Genomic DNA, 22497 nt, shown 5'->3' with positions numbered 1-22497 from the left:
AACTTTATGCTGACGAATGTCGGCGGACAGCAAAAGCTATGAGTGAAGCCTACTAAATTACTGCCAAATGAACTAGGAACTCCCCCAGCATGACGCATCCCCTCCCCTCAACCAAAATTCATTTACTGGGATACGCTTTGAATCGACTTCGAATTTTTCCCAATTAAACAAAATGGTGTCCCAGATAACCCAAGTAAATTAGTATTACATAGTTTCTTTATTCGTTTTATCCAAATTAGCCGGCTGTCCCAATAAACCGGTGTATCAATTGAGCGGAAATGACTGTTTTCAAAAAGACCTTTACAAAAGGAAGCACTTTTATCAAATGTGTGTCCAACCTTGCATGTTCACTGTTTACCCCCAATCCAGATAAATAATATTGTAGGAAATGTAGACTGGAATTAAACAACAGAAACAGAAGCGTAATTGAATCACTTTCATTATATTGAAATCATATTTATCTCCACTTCAATTTATATTTTAGAAATTATTGACAATTCATGAATAAAACATACAATAGGTGTGATCTTGAGTTCATGTCTCTCTATGTCTCCCTGCTGGAAGAATTCCCTTGTCACGAGGCTGGCCACCCGCTCCTCCACAGGCCACGGCTTACTGATGGCTGCCAGGTCACACACCGTCATGGTCATGGCCCTCAGCAGGGTACGGTTCTCCTCCGAGGACCACAGATCCGGGTCTCGGTTGTTTTCCTCTGACGCGACTAGATTCAAGAAGGCTCCACGCTTCCTGAAATGGACAAAATAAAATATTAGATTACAGCACATAAGAAGTCCTCTGAATCGGAAGCAGCTTTTTAAGCAAAGGTGAGATGCTGACAAAATAATAATAATAATAAGGTCGGTGGGTAAGTTGACATCGCGTTTAGGTCCCACCCAAACACAGGTAGGTGTTCATTTCCTCGGCTGGCTAAGTCCTCCACCACACCGCAAGCAACATTTTCCGCTTACTGTGGTGGTAGTAGGAGATTTTAAAATATTGACAGGTTATTCGTAACCCGGGAATGTTTGTTTTTTTACAAACCTGAAGTAAACTGCGAGATCTGTACTGAGGATGGCATCCTCCAATACCTTGATGACCCTCTCGTAATCCTCGGGAGACAGGTGCAGTAGAATCTGGTTTCCCGGAGAGTTGAGGATCATCAGACACTGGTCAAAGTGATGGTGCTCCATGGTCGAGGTGGAGTACAGCTGAGCCAGTGGAGATGATGCTCTTCAATCACAAATAATAAAAAAAATAAAGTTTACAATACTTTGAGCACACGATTTTCTGCTTCTCGGATAACAGACACAAACAGTACTCTTTTTGTCATATTTTATTTCAAAACAAAAGCACAAATATTTGCTCATTACGCTGGAGGAATGATTTATTTACAGATCAACTGATGCTGTTACAATTTGAAGTAAATAACCCATAACATTAAAGTACATAGCAACTATTTGTGAACTTTGCATGCACAGCAGTAGATAATGCATTTTTGTATTGATTTGTGACATCGCGTTTGGGTCCCGCCCAGGCATAGTGTGTTCATTCCTCGGCTGGCAAGTCCTCCATCACAACACAAGCAACATTTTCGGCTTACTGTGGTGGTAGTAGAAGATTTTCAAATATTGTCAGGTTATTCATAACCCGGGAATGTTTGTCTTTCTTTTTAGAAAGATTTTTTTTATTTAAAATTAGAAATCTATATACTAACTTGATTTGAAAAGAATTGTTGGTTCCTCGGTGATCGAGGTCGTGACAGAGACAGCCAATCATTAGAGCGAGACATTCAATCTCTCCAAATATTTTCCACCATTGCGTGGCCTAGAAATAAAAAAAGTTAAGTTATAATCTTCATCCATGGCTTTGCAAAAAATATCTAAAATAAGTTTACAATAATTAGGTGGATATATATATTTATAATATTATGTATAATGTTTGGTAAGTCACAAGATGATGTTACAAAACATATGAAAATCAACTAACTAATTTTCTTGTTGATCCCGCATAGTTTTCAAACCCCATCTACGACAAAAATAAATAATAAATAATAGACAAATATATAAATACAATAATAGATAATACTATATATAATATAGAATAACAGTAGAAATGAGTATAGTAGAAAATAACAGATTGAAAGAGTTGAAATTTCAACGAAACACATGATAAATTTAGGATCAAAATTATGTAATGTGATACTAAGGTGTCCCCAATTGGGGTAGGTTGTGAGGTTGAAAGTAGTGTGAAGGGAAAGAGATGGGGAAGAGGAAGGTGGGGAAGTACCTGACTATTCAGATCACTTTCACAACACGCCCAATACATTCTGTGTGCAATCCCCCCCTACAAAATCCCCAGAACTGGGACAAATTTGAACTACAAAAATTTCAGTTGTAAACCAAAATCCCCCTTATGGAAATAAAAAAAAATAGTAGCGCATTACAATGTCTAGTGAGATTAGGTATTAGAAATTACCGTCAAAATGGAGAACATCATCTGCGCCACGTTAAAAGCGTGTCTCCAGTTGTGGTAGGTGACATTCCTGTAGTTCTTCTTGACGCTGAGAAGCCACCGGCAAAGCACGGAGTACTCTATGTGGAAGCGCTCCACGAAGTCCAGGTCCAGGAACATGCGGAGACAGGCGGTAAGGGTGTCGTCATCGTGCAGGTCGATGTCGTCAAAGGCCAGGTCGTGTAGCTGGAAGTGGGCTGATGATGGAACCCGTAGTGTCTGGAATGGCAATTTGAATGTTGAACTTACTACTAAATAAATAAATTGCTGTAAAATAAATGCACTCAAGTAAAATAATCAGAAAATCAGCTAAAAACAAAGCGGCTGCTGAAATAAAAAAGAAATTGGTCTCTTCAAAAATATTTAGAAAAAATTATAAAAAATGTTAATATCTTACCCTCAATCTAGAAGCATCATCCATTGAGGCTGAAGCGTGGTAACTGAGAACCTGAAATAGATTGGAATAAATGAAAATACTATTTTATGACAAAAAAATATGGAGTTGATATAATTATTTAACATGAATGTTTTGTATTTGAATGTAACTTACGTCTAGTGTAACGCTTTGTTTGGCCATGGCTGTAATGGCCTTCTCGTACATGTGCGTGTTGTGGATCCCCATACCACAGAATATGGCGAAGGCCTCAACGAAGTTTTCATCGTTCTTGGTGAACAGTAAGCCTTCGAACTTATTTACAAGCTGAAATTAAAGTATAAAAAAAATTACTTTCGAAAATAAATAAAAATTTGGTGGATTTACTAAAAAAGGAGTGATAATACAAAGTACATTATGATCGTGCCGCAGAGCGCTCCATTGTTATATATCTCTTTCTGAAGAGGTGGCAGTGGAACTATCAGCGGAACACCTTTAAATGTTATTTCATACCTGGATAACACCGATAATCTGTCCGGAAGAATTCTTTATCGCCATGCACAGTATTGTGGTGTGTTTAAAGTTGGTTCCATCGTCCACTGATGCATCGAACCTCTCGTCGTCGTATGCATTTGGAATGTTTACAGTCTGAAAAAATATTAAAAAAATAATTAGTAAATATAATAATAAAATAAATCCTGCTGAAAATAAAATAAAGTAAATATTACTAATATTAAAACAAAAAAATCTTCTTTTAGTCATAACAAGCTCCGGAATAATTATTAACTATGTATAACAATACATAATTACTATCGTTTAAAAAGGCGTTAATAAATAAAAAAAGAAATGATTTCAGCAGTTTCCAAAACGTTTATATAATACCCATTCATTTATACATGGCCAGCAATGGGGCGCAATTAGCAGCCAAGCAGAAATATAAGATGAGAAAAGGTTTCCGGTTGCAATCCAACAGGACTTCCGCCGATCCATTGAGGAAGAAACCGATCTGCTTGTAACGTCAACTTGAGTTTAAATCATGAATAAAGAGTTATATACAGATTTACAGACTGTTATTTGATTTAAATAATTATTTTATATGACTAGCGCAGAGCCACGAAAAATCACAGGACATTACAATCAAAGGAATTGTGAAGCTAAAAAGATTTATTAAAAATATATTTACCTCAGGATCCACCGCCTTTCAAAAACAAACATTTCCAATTTTAGAGACAATTAGAAATTTATCTTTCCAATGAACACTGTCAGTAAACTTGAAAAATTACAACATCTGCCAAAAATTTATCAAAATAAATACGCATTTAAAAATATACCACTATTAATAAAATAATTTTAGTATCGCTTAAAAAAATTTAACGGTCATTTTGCTGACAAGCCAGTAATCTTAGAAACTAAATTATCTACAAGTTATCAAAATATCTTGTAATATTCTGACCCAATAGTGTTTTATTCTGACCTAATAGTTTAATATTCTGATCCAATAGTTTAATATTCTGACCCAATAGTTTAATATTATAACCTGATGGTTTAATATTCTGACCCAATAGTTTAATATTTTGACCCAATAGTTTTGATTTTCATTAATTAAAAAAGTCATGCTCATTTATCATAAAAAAAAAACATTGCCTCTCCTGTAAAATTTGCAATATGGCACTTAAGTCATTTAGCCCTTAACCGTCAATATGTGTCAACTGTAAACCATATAAAACCATTGTTTATTACTAAGCCTTGTGTAAAAAAATGTAACGGTATAATGTACCCAATATAAAACCCACCAGGGCGAATGAAAGAGTAATAGAGAAATAACAGAGTACTCAGATGTGATACACAATTACAATCAATAAAAAATCTTTTTAACATCCAATTAAAGATAAATTATATGAAAACAATTAACCTAACCAATTTTATAATAGTTCATGAACAGTGCGCGCGCCTGCTGTCATAAAAATGGCAGAATTATCTTTCTTGTTTTCATAATGAATAAAAATGTACCGTATCATAATATTATGTATCATAATTTTCTTGTACTTTCACCACAGTCACAAAGTATACATGTAAGTATGCAGTGTTTCAGAGTGAGAGTAAGGTGAATAAGGAATTTTTATAAAAAAAAAACGAGTGCTGTCCACCAACATGCATTCATCTGGAATAGCCATATAAGGACAGATTGTTTCACAGAATTTAAACAATTAATCATATTTTAAAGTTAATTTTCAAGTTCTGTGAAAGATCTATTCAAGTTCTGTTATTATATTTTCATGGGCCAGTTGCTTCACAGAACTTGTATAGAACTTTCACAGATCTTTAAAAGTAACATACGCAAATTTTAGGAATTGTTCAAATGCTGTGAAACAACCCGTCCTTAATAAACTCTATTAAATGATTTCATAAAGTATAGTAGAAAGATACTTACTTCTCCAGTAGTAGCCACATAACCAGTGATCCCGATGTTTATTGGAAACCGACTCTCGAATGGACTGGAAAAAATACAACATCAATTAAAATCATTCTAATAGAATCCAGTGAGATTAATCATTGCTCTCAATGAGAATTATAAAACAGCAGCATTTCTGTGAAATACTCGCTACAAAATAATAATTTCTGAAACATATGAAACATTAAAAGACAATTAAATTTTTTTTGTAAGGTTTTACTATTAAGTCTAGTTCATACGCAAACCCAACCTAAGAACCTTATTTAACCTATTTTGTATTAACATATAAAATAGGTTTATTAGATTGGGTTTTTTTCATCACTTTAGCTAGATATACAGGGTGTCCGGGGGTAAAATGCGCTAACTTCGGTTGGTGATTCTACATGATGGTATAAGTAAAAAAGGTTATAACTTTTTTTTAAATTTCAATGTTTATTTTCTCATACAAATTTTTTTTTCTGTATAAGAATATTAAGTTAAAACAAAGTATTATTTCATTAAAATGGCATATAAAAACGAGTCACAAAAGCAAACTTTTTTTTAAAATTTTGGATGTACCTTCGAACACTAGTCGAATATTTACCTAATTTTTTACTAGGCGACATTTTTAAAAGTTGTAAAAATGATAAAAACAAAAATAATACGATAATCTTTCAGAGAATCCGAAATATTTTTTGAAATAACACTTCGATTCAACTTAATCACTATAAAAGACAACTATTTACGTTGGAGGATATGATAAAAGATGCATTAAAGTTCCATTTCCTGTATATTCAAAATTTCATGTGTTTTGAAGTTACTAACGATTCTGAAATGTTATTGAAAATAATTTTAATGTTTACGATTCTTTACCTCGTTCTCGCATCTTGTTCTTCTCTGGTCAGGTCACTGGCTTCGAAATCAAAAACTCTCGAGAAACTGCCCTTAGACGCTTCGTGCACCAATAGGACCTACAAAACAATTAAATACTTGTCAATACCATCAATCAATAGTTACGTGATCATTTCAATGGTGGAAAAAAAGGCCTTCCTATGCCGAAATTAGTAAAAAAACATAGGTTACGTTAGACAAGCCTGCATTAGTTCACTTTTACTGCTTATTCTCCTTATAAAACAAAAATGGACGATTAAGGCACTTGGAGTATGCCTGCCTTGCTTGATATGATACTTCCATAATAAATCATGCCTTGCATGTTGCAAAAAACTATCACAAATATTTGTGACAATAATGTTGCCGGCTGGAAGGTTCTGACAACAATACCCTTTTAGCTTGCTTGACGAATTGTTAACGCGGACTTAATGAGGTAGGTAGGTACTTGTGTATGAGAAGAAATTTAAAAAATCAATTTGTTGACAGTTTGTCAACAGTTCACCAATGTCAAACTGTTACAGCTCGTACAGCTGTGCTATAATTTGGGAGGCGGGTATGGGTACCGCCGCCCGGGAACCATTAGTTGGATAAGCAACACCCCTGCCCCAAGTGGTTCACTACGTTTGGTGACTTAGCAAGGGTGCCCGGGTTCAAGGGGGTAAGGTTTTTCTAGGTCTTGGCCGCGGATGTGTTTGCAGACCTAATGCGTGGCGGGTCGGACCGGGAGAGACTGGTTGAGGGAGACCTTTTGATCTCTCCAGCCGGACTCTCCCGACCCATCGCCTTTCACCGCAGTGGGAGGGATTGATTCGTACGTCCGTCACTCCTGGACACATTGACCTCTAGATTCCTACCCACCCCTCATACCTTTTTCCTTACGTTCTCTCCTTCATTTCCCTAAAAAGACCCTCCAAACAGCATCCCCAAAGATGACATAGGCCCTGAGGATTTTATTTCCCTCAGGGTCTCCTGTGTGAAGCTAATGTAAAACAAACTACGAAGCTCGTCGCGGGCACAGTAGGTATTTGGATCAAACAGTTAATAATTACAATACGAATAAAGAGATTTAAAAATACCCCAGCGAGTGTATCTCTACAATATACTCGGATATTCGGGTTCTGTTTATATTATATGATCTATTTTCAATATAACTATGTATCTTAACAGAGTAATGAATATGCTATTTATATCTCGGGTCATACAGTATAAGGGACAGACAGGAGCAGAGGCGTTATAATCTAGGGATGGGATGTTCGGGCCGTGGGCTTGTCGCACTGCATCTGCTGTCGCGTCGTTTCGTATAAATTTCTGCGCGGGAAAAGGGTGAAATAATAAATGGCAAGATTCATTATTATCACGGCAAGGAAAAAAAAATTTCCCACCCTGGGATTTAAAGCTGCCACGTATTCGTAATTTATAACATTAATGCAAATACATATTTTTTAATATTGCAAATCTCGAGAGTCCCCTATCTGCACGGTGTATAACCAAGGGAACTATAACTACCCGATTGGGCAATGCTGTGAGGCGTATAAGGTATGGGGCTGCAATAAGAGATTTGTTCACACATTCTAATATCTTTTAGGTAACATTTTTTTCCCTACCGAGAAAACACAAGGCCTCTAAGTCTATAATAGCCAAGTAACTTTAAACACCCATATGAGGCAAAAATTGTGAGGCGCATATGACGCCGTTCTATTTGTATAAAGAACATTAACTTTAAATTCAGTAAATTTAAATGATTCACCACTTCATGGAACAAGTCTAGAAAATCAATTTGGTCAATACTGACTTATTGAAAGAAAATTAAAAAATTAAAAGAAAAAGCGTCGGTTTACAACCCAGACATTGCGGGCATAATATAATTTTTAGAATTATTTAATATTTTTTATAATTTTAATATCTTTCAAATAATATCAACAAATTGTTAATTTGGTACAATGAAAACAGACCTTACTTAAATATCTCAAACTGTCAAACAACTCAGATGTTCTCCAATAAATAAATCCAGTGATCTTTAATTGTAATTAAAGATCACTGGATTTATTTATTGGAGAACATCTGAGTTGTTTGACAGTTTGAGATATTTGTAACATTGAAAACAATTTATTTATGCTTTAAGATTTTCACGGCCAAACGTATTTTTGTTTTTTTGTTTTTGGGGTGTTATGCCGTGTTGCGCTAACTCCTTGTTCAAAATCAATTTTTTTTACACAACGTTGTATTCGAATACGTGTGTGTTTTTATATACCAATATCATATAGATGTCACTTGTGACAGGTAAAAACATGTTTTTTTTAAACAACAGCGCTATCTGTTGAAATTTTTTTTTTTTAAACGACGCCTCTGTTGGACTTAAAAGCAACACGTGCTATTGTTTCTCTATCTGCACAGATAGACTGAGCCACAGCCAAGCGTGGCAGGGTACAGCTAGTAATTTTATAAAATAATAAAAATAACGCAAGTTAGTTAATTCAATAATGAATTACACACGTAGGGGTGACCATGTGTTGATATTCGATGAAAATAAGAAATGTACAATGCCCTTGAGACATTAACACAAATTAAAGAAAACAGCCTTACTAAAAGCGTGGTGTAAATATTACGCTGCGCGTAAGATCAGAACATTGAATAACTTCACTTATTACTTATGACTTTCGTTTGGTTATAACTGTCTTAAACCAGGCTCGAGGCCGGCTTTACCACATCTGTTGAACGGACGTGTAAGAATCTAGGCATTATTTTTAAATCAAATATTTCAACCAATAACCCATAACGGAAACCTCTTACGAGCTTAAAAATGTTCGGATTTATAACTATGTTAACCAGAAATTTCAACAATACCAAGTGTATTAAACAGTTATATTTTGCACTTGTTCGAAGACCACTTGAGTACAATACTCCTTTCTGGAACCCACACTGCAATATTATTCATGTACAAGCCATTAAAAGAATACAAAACAAATTCTTACGTTTTATAGGTTTTAAGATGGGTATTCCAGCAATTTTGTTGAACTACAATGACTACAACACTCTTTTAATTAATATGAACATGCTTAAATAGGGAATTCTCGTGCATTTTGTAAATAATTTATTTCAATAAAGATAATTATTTTATTATGTGCCTCTTTTTTTTCTTTTTTTTTTTAAATGCATTATCAATTTTTTGTAGTTGTTTTAAAAATTGCGTGCTATTTCGTCTCTGAAAACGGTCATGCGCCATCTTAACCGCTACGTCACAAGTGCTACGTCACTCCTTTGCCGCCGCCGCCGCCATCGGTTTGCAGGATCTACTCAGGCCGGTCAACAGTGACGTCATCGTTCGCCCTTGAACGCTTGATCAATCACCGGGCGTTTTTAGCTGCATTGAAATATTTCGTTCGCGCGTGTTTTTAAAGTCATTATAACTTTAATAACTGATTTTTGAAAATTATAAAAACTATGTATTCTTGTGTCTGAAGTGTTTCTACATGTGAATAATTAATAATAAGTGATTTTTTGGTGTGAAGAGAATTCCGTCGGACAGAAAGATTTTCACACTTGTATTTCTATATAAAATTCGAAACGATGCATTTGATAGTCCAAGATTGTTTGCATTGATAAGCTTTCAGATTCCACTACGTAATACTAGTAGTCGGAATTTATTTCAGTGCAGAAATTCTTGGACTAACTACCATATGTATTCCTCATTGCCCAGAATACAAATGGGGGGAAATAATTATACCGAGTCCGATTATAAAAAATACAAAAGATTGATACCGAGACAGTTCAGATATTGTATTATAAATACTGTATAATTTTTACTGTTCATATGTATATCACGGGCAAGCCACCCAGTGAGGCCTACATTACTGGAAAACTTGAAATGTAAAGAATATTGTACAAAAAAAAAAAAAGAGCAGTTATTTCCGTGTATCATTATGGATGGAGTAAATGCTCGTCTCTCTCTTTAAATGGATCATCGATATTGTTTAATTTGGAGTGTAAAGGGTGTAAATAAACATAAAAAGAAAGGCAGTTGTATTCGGCACCTACCTGCACCCGTTGGCACTGAATAAGACTCTGCGTGTGAGTCAATATCCTCAGCACCATGTGCTCGATGGTGCTCTGCTCCTCGAAGATCATCCTGGCCAGGTCCAGCAGCACCTGGTTCCTCTTCACCTCCAGCTGCGACCTCTCGTAAAGCTGCGCGTTCCGCAGACCGATTCCGCAGAACTGCAGGTAGCCCGCGAACACCAGCTCGTCGTTGGCGGTGAAGGGGCAGTCGTTTTGCTTGTTGATGACCTAGAGACAAAACATACATTGTTAGTCAATTTGGGAACAAGTTTTAGCTGCGACAATACATTGTTAATCAATTCTTACTAATTATAATATCATACACACCTATAATTGAAATAATTGAACAGTAAAATTAAAACAAAATTGGGAACGTTTTAGCAGTGATGATAGTATATAGGTAGATACTGTTAATCAATCTGAAAAAGCTTTGGAGCTGAGACGATAGTACAGACCTAGTTAATCAATATGAGAAAAGTTTGTGTTGAGATGATGATTGTTTCATTTCAGTTGAGCTAACTATGTTTATAATATATTGGAGTCAATAAATTCTAAAATCGAGTCCAGATTTGCTGGATGAAATGCAGATTCGAATAACGCCTTCAAAAGAAAAAAATGAGAGAAAAAGCATAAATTAGATTACAGAACTTTAACCGAGAGACCACTTTTAAACACCGGTAAAGATAGTCATCAAACCACACATTTCATATATTGTCTGCAGTCTGTGTCGGATAAACCTTTAGAGGCTGGATGCCATAAAATCTGATACTTTACACTTGCGGAAGGGGAGGGGTTGTGACTAGAGAAGGGTTGTTTCAAAAAATTTGAGCAATTTATCAAATTGCAAAGTTGATTTTCAAGTTCTTTGAAGGTTCTATTCAAGTTCTGTTATTGTTTCAGTTTTATGAAACAACTGGCCAATAATAATATATTAACAGAACTTAAATAGAACCTTGACAGAACTTGAAAATATACTTTGGAATTTGATGAATTGTTCAAATTCTATGAAACAATCCGTCCTTATTCCGACGGACCAGAATTGCGCAGCGCGGAAAGGCTGGCAAAACTAATTGATAGAATCATCAAATACATTGCTATAACACTCGAGTTTTTCAACTTATGCTAGTTACCAACTATCGATACAATAATAAATAATCTGTCAATGATTCCGCAACGCTCAGATTATAGATGCGCAAAACGTAAGCCGGCGATTAGTGGCAGTTAAATGCACAATGCATATAGACGCTGAATCCAGATTGCAAATACCTAATACTCTGGAATTCACTAATTCCCTAATCGGATAAATCCTCCCCTTAGGTAGATACCCACAGTCAACAAATCTCGCTCATTCCAGCCATTAATCAGAAATGCCAAGAAAGGAGTAATCCATTCTACGAAGCGTAGATTCATGGATACGGGTAGTAAATTCTGACCCTAAAACATTTACCTGAGCGACACCAATGACGTCTCCGTTGAAGTCCTTGATGGGCATGCAGAGGAGGGTCCTGGTTCTATAGCCAGTCAGCGTATCAATGTCGTGGTTGAATCTCTCGTCCTGTTGATAATAGAAACACATCATTATTAACATATACATACAACAACAAAAAAAACATATTTACATCCATCTGTTGGAATTGAAAATAATATTTCTTCCAATTATTAACTACGTAAGAGAGTAGAACCTGGCTAAAACGAGCACGCTTTTATCGATACCGAAAAGAAGTGAAATATTTCATTTACATATTACAGAACACAGTTATAACGAGCAGTTACAAATATAATATTACTTTGAACAACACTTTTGGTGCCCAGTGGAACCGATTAATTATTAATTAACCACCAGGGCAACACTTTGTTACGAAAAAAAAAAACGTTACGCAAAGAAAAATCTAATATTGATTCTGGAAATTACTCATCTGACAGCAGTACTTACGTATATAACCATGAGAGAATTTAATAAAATCGCTATCCTGAATGAATGCTTTCTACCCACTGTCTACGTCTGTCGTCTACTGTCCGGTGGGCAGTGTCCATCGACGTAAGAGGACGTTCACCTATCTGCTATACAGTTGAATTATATGGCGGTCGGTTCCTTCATCACAGAATTATGGCCACTAAACAAATTCAGTGCTATTAAGATGTATGACTCATAATATAATATAGTAAAATGTTTGAGTTTACGATATGACTGGCGGGAGATGAACGCAATCGGGGGAAAGAAATGCACCGAGAGAGCACGACAGAAATAGTTATGAAATTTTTGAGCGTAAAATGGTGGTCAGACTTAACGTTTAGTGGTGCTTCTGCCGCGATTTAGTGCGGAGTTTATGGAGGAGATTTATGTTTGCGCTGAACTCGTATTTACGCTTATTCTATGGGAAACCAACATTATGGGTTAACGGGAGATGTTCAAGGAAGAATTGCATCGATAGTAAACAGCAAACAAGTTCAGTCGGTGGGTATTTTATTATGTTTGCTTTCAGATGTTACCTGAATCACGAAGGTTCAAACCATAAAACGTTGTATTTCTATATCATAGTGAATCGATTCCAAAAGGAGCGGGTTCTGTTGGCACTATTTTATTTTATTTGGTCTTACGCCTAGCTTGGTTTTGCAAAATTATGGCAAATTAATGCACATTAAGTGCCTTTAATTACATTATAGTATGGGTGTTTCAAATTGTCATAAAATGTACGGATTAAGAAAACATAGGTTGATCGGCTAGTTAACATCTACCGCAATATAGTAAATAACATTCAAAGTGATCAACGTACCATTGTTAATATTCCTAATGCACAACGACGCATGTAATTTATTCTCGAAATAAAATATATGTAAATCATAATCAAATAACCCGTTTAACGTCAGCGATAAACGTCAAACTTTCATCGAACGTGAATATGGACACAGATTTTGACAGTTTAGCATGAATTTTATGAAGGAAAAATCCGCAATAACGTGTCACATATATTAAATCGTAGAAAAGCTCGCTCAGTAATATAGTTGTAATATTATAATCGAGATTCGAAATGAGTAAAATGTCTATGGAGTGTATTAACAAACCTAAGCAATCATTTAATTAATTTATCATTCGACCTCTAGGATTATTTATAAAAGTAAATAAATTTTCACGTTTCCTTTTTTGGGATATATACTTAGAAGTGGGTGGCAGATTTGTTAAGAAAAAAACCAGGATGGCTGGAATATATTATACACTTCGTAATAGTCTTGTATTGTAGGACACGCAAGTGTTAGAAACAAATAATCTTTGGGCTTTGGACACGAGTAACTGAAAAGAGATGAGATTTGAGACAGAGAGAGTGGAGGCTTAGAGGCACAGACTCCCAAGGGTTGTAGCGCCGATATCGGTGATGAAATAATATAATTTGCTACATTTCCCACAACCACGATTAATAGTAGTGTTAGAAAATAAATTTTTGAAAAAATAACGGGACCAGTATTATTTGATAGACGGGCAATTATTCCACCATATTTCCCGCCGATAAACTTTTATATTGAAGACGATGAAACCACACATTACAAGCACAAGCTAACGGGAGATAAAAGCAATTTATATACCTTTGAAAAGTTATTATTTTTCATTATCTGGGTAAACTTTTCATCGTTTTCTTTATGTTTCCCTATTTTTTTCTAAAAGGTAAGATACATCCCTAATAATATTATTTCACAAGTTCCATTATCTCGGAAGCAGTGCATGCTATGGAAGACTTTCTACGTGCTCCTAGGAGGGCTAGCATTAAGAAATTAGGGAATTTAAAATTTAATGCATGAATGTATTGTTATTATTATTTTGTTGTACCTACGTGATTTTAATTTCAGTAACCTTTTTTTAAATTAAGAAGAATTTAACTTTAAATTAAGAATTAACACACAGGACAAGAACTTCCCTCAGGGCTTATGTCATCTTCGAGGATGCTGTGTGGAGTGTCTTTTTGAGGAGAGGAAGAAGTGAACATGGGTCTAGAAGTGGCCCATGCTGTACAAGGGGGGAAACAGAAATGCCGGAAAATCGTTTCACAGCCTAGCTGTTGAACTCGTAGAAACGACCCGTTCTCATGTGACAAATGTCAACCGTGTACATATGTTAGGGACGCGTTTGGGTTTATTAAGATATTGGAATCTATCAAACGGACTGATTTTTGCACAGATTGAAGGGTTTTTCAGGTATTTGGGGCTCCAGACCAGAGGTGGCCGCCAATTTCAAAAGGGGCGCGCACTTACGATTTGTACAGGTTGTGTACTATTCAAGTATCTGCGGGCCCTGTATACTGTGCCCACCTTCAGAGAGGCTAACTTGACTATGGCTTCGATGGAGCCCCCCTTGGGGGTTGGTCACTTAGAGTGGTCACGTAGAGTGAAAAAATATAATAATAATGTTTTAATAAGAGTGTAACTCAATAACGAAAATTTCAAGCTGACGATGTTGATTAAATCGCGAATGAATAGATTTGTATGTAAATTAATATAAACAAATATTTTATGATACACCACAGAAAGTTTTTTTGACACTTTTAGCAAATTAATAAGAAATTGTAATTTTTTATTTTATTTTGTTGTATTCAGGAAAAAAACAGTTTTATACATATATGCGTTTTATAGCGCCCTTGAGGTGATTTTGCACAAAAACGGCGCTATACAAGTCATCCAATTATTATTATTTTATGGGTATAAATTAAGTTTGCCTTTAATGGTGAATATAAAACAAACCAGTTAAGGTCCATTTATGAATAAGTTCGAATAAGTTTTGTTATGGTTAAAGATTAGGAAGCAAGTAGATATTAAAAGACATAATATTACATAGTATTAGGACTCCAGCCACAAACATTGAACCAAATGTTTGTATAAAACTGAAACATTGGGGATGGAAAACAAAAGACGTTGTTGCCCCGACCCAATGATCTTGTTTTTGTCCGATGTTTTGAAAATATTTGGTCGCAGGAGACTCCGCTTAAGTAAAACATGAATAAAAATAATAAATGTACAAAAACGAAAAAAATGTTAGGTATTGATTTAAGTACAAAAATTGTAAGGTTAATTTGATTTTAAAGGTTTTATCGGTACAATGGAAAATGTCAATACCTCTTAGCACATTGTAAGATTTGCAGATACACGCACAAACTTAACCTTACTTTTTCAGAAGTACAAAAAATAAATACCGTTTTTCGAAATTCAGCTGTTTTTTTACCACATCAAAATATTTTTCCATTGAATATTATTTTTTCCATGCAAACAATTTAACTATTTTACCTGAAAACTATCTGAAAACGTTGAAATATCGAAATTTTTTTATAAACTTTTTATTTGTACCATCATGCCCCTCTTGAAGTTTGTGAACTCACCTACCGAAGTTTGTGCACTTTAAATAAGGTATTCGATCTTGTATTGCTTTCAGGGCAACGAAATGCAATCCTTTATAATAGAACTGGTGAGTCAATAAGACAGTTCACAATATTATTAAGAAACAGTACGACAACATTTGTTCTTAGTTTGTAAAAAGTAATAGAGTTAAACTGATAATACAGGTGTTTCAAAAATTTATAAAAATAAAATAAAATTTATATTTGAGTCGTGTAATTTCTATACCCGCTATATCAACTTTCATTGATTTGGAGAAAACCGCAAAAAACTGTCACATCTCTAGCGTACATAAGTAAATGCATTAAAATTTTTTATATAATGAATTGGAGTAATAAAATTTCGAAAAGCATTTATTTTTCTATATATGTCTAGCAATAATTAAGTAATTTCGATAAATAAAATGGATATAGCGGATTTTGATACTCACTTCGTGATTTTGCAAGTCAACTGAGGCGACATGGCGGGTTTAGAAACTCACGCGTAGATCATTTTGACACACGACGTGGCGTCAGAGCGGCGGCCATATTGTATTTTGGCAAAATAACTGCTTGTGATTCGTTGAATCCGATATAGCGGGTTTTGATAGTGACTTTCTGTATGATATAGCGGATTTGGTTTCTCACTCGCAGTTTTAACATGGTTTTTGGTCATGATAAGGAGGGTTTTGGAACTCAATTTTAGGCTCCTCTTGTTGCTCGCAAAAATGTGAACAAGATGTCATACTCAGATCATTTTGTCAAAAAATCGGATATAGCGGGTATAGAAATTATAGGATTCATTTTGAATGCGGTTAATATAAGTTTGGTATTGAGGATTAAAGACAGATGCAAATCGAGATGAGATTTTACGTATATGCCCTATACTAGTTCGTTCAGGGGAAGATTTAGCTACATAGACCTACTGTAAGAATTTGATACCGACCAGATTTTGTAGTAAAAACGAATGTTCTAACATTGTTAGATTTACGACACGTATTTTGTAACCAACTTCGATTTGAGTTTATTTTATAACGAGAACTTACAAACTTACATAATAAATAACAAGTTTTGGTCAGATTCCCAACAAACTGAGAGAAGCAGTTCTAAAATTGGAATATTATATATCAACATGAGTTATATTCACTGAACTCGGACCTATCAAAAACTCCAGACCAACAATACAGATTGCAAAATAGATAGAGAAAATCGTATAATCTCCTACCAACGGATATACAAAATGTGCTACAGAAAAGCATAAATCGGGAGAAATTTTTGTAATTTTTCACACATTTAAAAAGAAACCCAAAAGTGGTGGATTATAACGAAGTTAAAATAAGCTTAATACAGTGCGAAAGAATGTTGAATTATTATTGCGAATGTCGAGAATTTGAAATTTGCGAGCCTTGAATAGGAGAATGGTGTGAAAATGAGGGGAAACTTCATTAGGACTTTGGGTAGGCGCCTCCACACTAACTTGCCTGTGACGCAATGCCGCCGCAGAATCCCCTTACCAAAAGCCTTTTTGTAAATGACCAAATAGAATTTGTTTCAACTATTCACATCGTTCCAAAGTTCTGGGGAATTAGTGGGGAACTTTTGGGATTCGATCAGAGCTAAAAAGTTAATTAGGTGGCTATATTCACTAGGAATTTAGGAATGTGGAGTGATTTCACGCCATCAGTCTTTTCTGCTAGATTTGGAGAGGGAATGGCGAGAGTAATCGGTGAATTAACGAAAATTACAATTAACATACACATAGTAACACTGTCATAATTATTGATAATTTCAAATTTAGCAATAGGGGGTGGCGCATTGCGCCAAATACATAATGCCAGGAGACTTATTCCATGGGCAAAGATCAGCCGAATTGTCAAACGATACATAAGTATGGTTTTCTGTTATTCTAAATTCCTCTATTTAAAGCAAAATACAAAAAAAGAAACTGCATCAAGAAAAACACAAAAGTTTTTATTTTAATGCCGCTGGCACTAAAAAAACTGTTGTAATATATCTTCAATCAATATCGTTGCAGTAAGATGAACATCAGAGAGTTTTATTATTCAAAGCTCGCAATAGTTTTTTATCGTCGATATCGGTTTATACATTAAGTGCCTCTTTTAAGTTTCCATGTCGGCACCGAAGGTAGCGAATACTCAAATAAAATCTAGTTTCACTGCAATGAATACAAGATTTTCATAGATGTATTCCATAGATCGCTATGGCGACTAATACGTAACCGTTATTTTTATATTTGAAAAATAAAAACATGTAAACGATGATCTGTATAACTTATTTTGACATATAAAAAACTTTTGAATTGTTGTGGAATGCACCAAGAAAATGCCTATTTATGAATAATGTCCAATGCAACTATTAATACAAAGAACTTACAATTAAATTTAATGTGGACTTTTATTTACTAGTTTGAACACACGAAGTCACCTGAAATTTAAAATCAAAAAACTAATCGCAATAAGTCATGATGGAGATGCCTTTATTAGCTTAAATTGTTTGCGTCAATCAAAATACTCCATGTTGAAAAAACTGTTAAAATTTCATAACACAAAAGCTCACCATTCAGACGTTTTTGTTTACTCATACTAACTAAATTTTATGGTTTAAAATGAAGATAACCACGCATTAATCCGTCAGATAACAGTTACGAAAAGCATAATATGTAAATAACGATGAATTTTATTTAAGCTCAGTTTTATAGAAGGAAAAAAAATTATACCTGCCACACACAACATTGTTAAAATCAGATTATTTTAGTATAAATTATCATACGAACAGATCTTTTTAATAACAGGTTAAACAATAAAATATGAATTATATTAGTTAATACAAAAAGAATTACAGGACTGCCAAGAAGAACGGCCCGTTGTTTGCATTTCGTTATTTTCTAGAGCACGAAGGGCTTTCAAAAGGTTTGCAGTAACACACTGACGTATATAAAGATCTAGAAATTTTTCAGACTGATGAAATTCAAATGTTTACCATATTATAATGAGGAAAACCACATATTCAAATAATGCAAGCCTCGCGTTTTGAAATGGATTTGTTAGTTTGTTTTGTTGTTGTTGTTGAAAAGTTATAACTACATAATGAGATAACTAGCCAATAAAATAATATACCGTAATATTTTTACTTATTTCATTAAAATTATAATAAAATTAAAAAAATTTTTTTAATGTTTTAACACCACTATATGTTGAATATAAAACGCATTAGTTTCGGTTCGTCCAGAACCTTCGTCAGGGTTTATTTAATATCAACGGTATAAATATACCATAAACAATGATAACATGTCACAGTTAAAATCGTAGAAATATTTAAAAAAATAATTACAAATATATGTGGCATTTGATTGTGAAATGACATTAGAGAGTAAGTAAGTAAGTAAACAAGAGATACAAGTACATAAGTTTCTATAGTGCAAATAAGGTAGAATTAGATTAAATTAATATTGATTGAAAAGATTTGATAGCATAGCCCTCTTGTACCTACCTTGCGTGCAGTTAAATAGATCTGCCACATCTGCGTATCTATTACTAACTTCATGCAACCTAGGTACAAGCGAGTGTTTGGAATACTCAGTCCTGATATTGTTGCATTTAAACAAAATTTTAGAACGAGTAGCTCTCGTGGGTATATGGAATTCAACGAGGTTAATTAAATCAGGACTGTCTATACTACCATTTACAATTTTGAACATAAATATTAAGTCGGATATAATTCTTCGATCTGAGAGTTTTAATAAATTTAGATTTTTCATCAAGTAATTATAGTTTATATTTTCAATGGGAATACCGAGTTTAAAATTAATGTGTCTTAGGAATTTATGTTGAATTTTTTCGATTGAATCTGAATGTAATTTGTAGTGGGGGGACCAGATCGAGGAGTTATATTCGACTTGACTACGAACCAGGGATGTATACAAAATTTTTAATGTTGAAATATTCTTGAAACCTCTGGAATTTCGAAGAATGAAGCCTAGCATTTTCATTCCTTTATTATTAATATTATTTATATGCGATATAAAGTTTAATTTAGAGTCGAAAGTTATCCCCAGGTCATTAATTTCTTCGACAGAGGTAAGGATTGAGTTATTGAGTTTATATGAATGAATAATTGGTTGATTTATTCTGTAAAATATTATTGAATAACACTTATTTATGTTCAGATGAAGTTTGTTAAGAGAACACCAATTAATTAACCTGTTCAAATTATTTTGTAGACAGATACAATCTTCAGCGCTTTTGATTATTTAACAATAAATACAAACAATATAATAATATGCATCTGTGCAGGTACAACCCTGACGAAGGAAGGATGAACCGAAACTAGTTGGTTTTATATGTTACTAGCTGACGTGTACCCGGCGTTGATGGGGGTTATCTGTAGGAGACTTTGCAGACCGTCGCAGACTTTTCTGTAGGCCTTTTAAAGACTTACATTAATTCAGTAGTACAGTATTTTGATGTATCTCATAAGGTTAACCAGCGTTAGCAAAAGAAAATAATTTTTCTACGACTTGATCACAAAACATCGACTTTTCTCAACTTTCTATGAAAATAATATCCATTTATTTTTTTTTTTTTTTTTTTTTTACGGACAAATAGTCCATTAACAACATATACTAATTACACGAATAAGTTTTATAAACAGAGATGACAGTGAAAGGAGAGCATATATAAATGAGGAGCGAAGACAATAACAATGTATGTATTATATATAAACCTTTGGGAAGAATTTCGGTAGTATAGAGATAGCGACGTTCTTTTATACTATTTAGAGATTTAAATAAAGTGATATTAAAACTAATAACTTTATATTATAATTATAAATCACTATCAGTCATTATACATATTACACCCAGCCATAAACATCGCCATCGCCCAGCTTTCGGAACGTTTAGTAAACTGTCAAAATTTTGCAAACATTGCGTGCTGTTTATTTACTACTACTGTGTTGGCGAAAACTGTCATATTGATAGGCGTATAGCACATAGATATTAGCAATGATTTTCCAAAAGCGTAGATGTAAAAATCTGAAAGATAAATGAGCAACACGATAAAATTTTTGGGCGTTGAGCAGAGCACGTCGAGTGATTTAGGGCAAGTAAATATAATTAATCAACAAAGCGCAATCAGTCGTGATGGAGATGCCTTTGTAAATTGTTTGCGTCAATCCAAAACTTCTTGTATTAAAAACTGTAAAAAATTTCATAACACAAAAGCTCACCGTTCGGACGTTTTTGCTTCTTGATTTTGAATCAAGAAGAAAAAACTATTTTTGGTTTATTACTTAAGAAATTTTTTCGTTTAAAATTAAAATATCCGTCAGATAACAGTTACGAAAAGCATAATATGCAAATTACAACGCTGAATTTTATTTAAGCTCAGTTTTATAGAAGAACAAAAAACAATAATAAATATGTTAATATAATAAGTATGTATATGTAAGTTATCCCTGATTGGAAATAATCTAATAGGTAAACAAGGTACAAATTGTATCAAAATAGCTATGGTGCGTTTCTTAAGTTATTATATATTAACATCCTTTACATAAGCGTATCGTTAAAAATAATCGAACACGAAATTAATTAAGTCAATAATACGTAGGTACATATGAAAAGTTTTAAAACGAATTCAAACAATGTCGATTGGAAGCTATGATAAATCCGAAGATCGATAGCAATTACTTTTTTCTCCCAGAAGAATTCAATAGAATTAGGAATGGGATAAAGGATATTATCATAATAACATTATAATACGTCGGAAAATGTAGAGTAAATTTTCTTGAGAGATACGATACCCAAAAAAGAAATAACATTTTATGAAAACGAGAAAAAAAAGACTTTCACGTTCACATTTTGAATTATAATTTGCTTACAAACTGCTGCGAGAAATAGTTAACTATTGAAAATCATAATTATTCAATTAAGTACTGTTGTACGTTGTACATACTGGGGGGTATCATTATAGACTGCGAAGGTCAGAACACGAAAAACATTATTAAATTACTAAAAATAAGTAGTAGGTTGACAATATTTTGCTAGATACTTAAGTTAAAAATAGCACAGAACGACAAATCATACATTGAATAATTGTACAGAATTAGATTATTTAACTTATGAATTGTTACAAGAGCAAACGAGTAAATTTATTAATTGTTTTATTTATTTATTGCATCTCACCAAACATAAAACAACTTTTTTTCTCATAAAAATCAACCTCACTAGGACTGAGCCTGTATCGAGGTTAACAATTTACATCAAGCTTAATAATAATTACACACCAGAACTTGTTTATAAATAAACTTTTTACTGTAAATTTTACAATAATATTATTGAATATATATAAGAAAAAAAATCCTGTATTTAATTAAAACATTATTGTATCTCTATGTTATTCTGAATGTCGGTTTATGTAAGTACATAAACCGACATTCAATATAATTTATCTTTGTTATATTTAAATTAAATATATAACTAACTTTGCATACCACCACTATTTAATAAGAACAACGTTTGTTTTGTTCAGAGATCATTCCGTTGAAAGGATTCCCTTCCCTTTGATTTGGAGTGCAGTGAAGTAAGAAGTGAACGGAGTACAACCCTCTATCCACATCCACGTCCATGTCCCCAGTTACCAATCCCGAAGGATTTTACAAGTAAAGTTAAGGTCAGAGATTTTATCCCATCTTCTCTTTTCTTCATCTGCATTTGGTGCAGTGCAGAAACAACGAGTCAGATTTGGCATGAAATTCTACAAAAATAAACGTCTATGCAGCAATAAAGGATAAATATAAATGTATTCAGATTCGAGCACAGCCAGAAAGAATATTTTCAAAGTCAAATTTTACTTACAAATACA

General features: G+C 33.8%; 1 protein-coding gene across 8 annotated transcripts in view; it reads right to left on the bottom strand.

Annotated features, from left to right (window-relative positions):
• LOC149426300 (dual 3',5'-cyclic-AMP and -GMP phosphodiesterase 11-like) overlaps nt 1-22497 on the bottom strand; it is a 488751-nt gene that overhangs the window by 5204 nt on the left and 461050 nt on the right. For 6 of the 8 annotated variants that reach the window (XM_089649566.1, XM_089649971.1, XM_089649499.1 and 3 more), the window contains 12 exons: nt 11710-11817; nt 10242-10490; nt 6189-6286; nt 5316-5379; nt 3398-3532; nt 3062-3211; nt 2909-2959; nt 2476-2730; nt 1987-2025; nt 1715-1824; nt 1042-1230; nt 516-747 (listed from right to left, as the gene is read on the bottom strand). In XM_089649566.1, coding sequence (XP_089505692.1) covers nt 516-747; nt 1042-1230; nt 1715-1824; nt 1987-2025; nt 2476-2730; nt 2909-2959; nt 3062-3211; nt 3398-3532; nt 5316-5379; nt 6189-6286; nt 10242-10490; nt 11710-11817 — 1680 coding nt within the window. The remainder of the gene's footprint in view (nt 1-515; nt 748-1041; nt 1231-1714; nt 1825-1986; nt 2026-2475; nt 2731-2908; nt 2960-3061; nt 3212-3397; nt 3533-5315; nt 5380-6188; nt 6287-10241; nt 10491-11709; nt 11818-22497) is intronic. The other 2 variants (XM_089649917.1, XM_089649653.1) reach the window with 1 other exon arrangement.

This window comes from Hesperophylax consimilis, chromosome 1 (assembly GCF_061612785.1).
Source record: "Hesperophylax consimilis isolate HC1 chromosome 1, BYU_Hcon_1.0, whole genome shotgun sequence".
Classification (NCBI taxonomy): Eukaryota; Metazoa; Arthropoda; class Insecta; order Trichoptera; family Limnephilidae; genus Hesperophylax; species Hesperophylax consimilis.
This window is presented reverse-complemented; position numbering and strand designations above follow the sequence as displayed.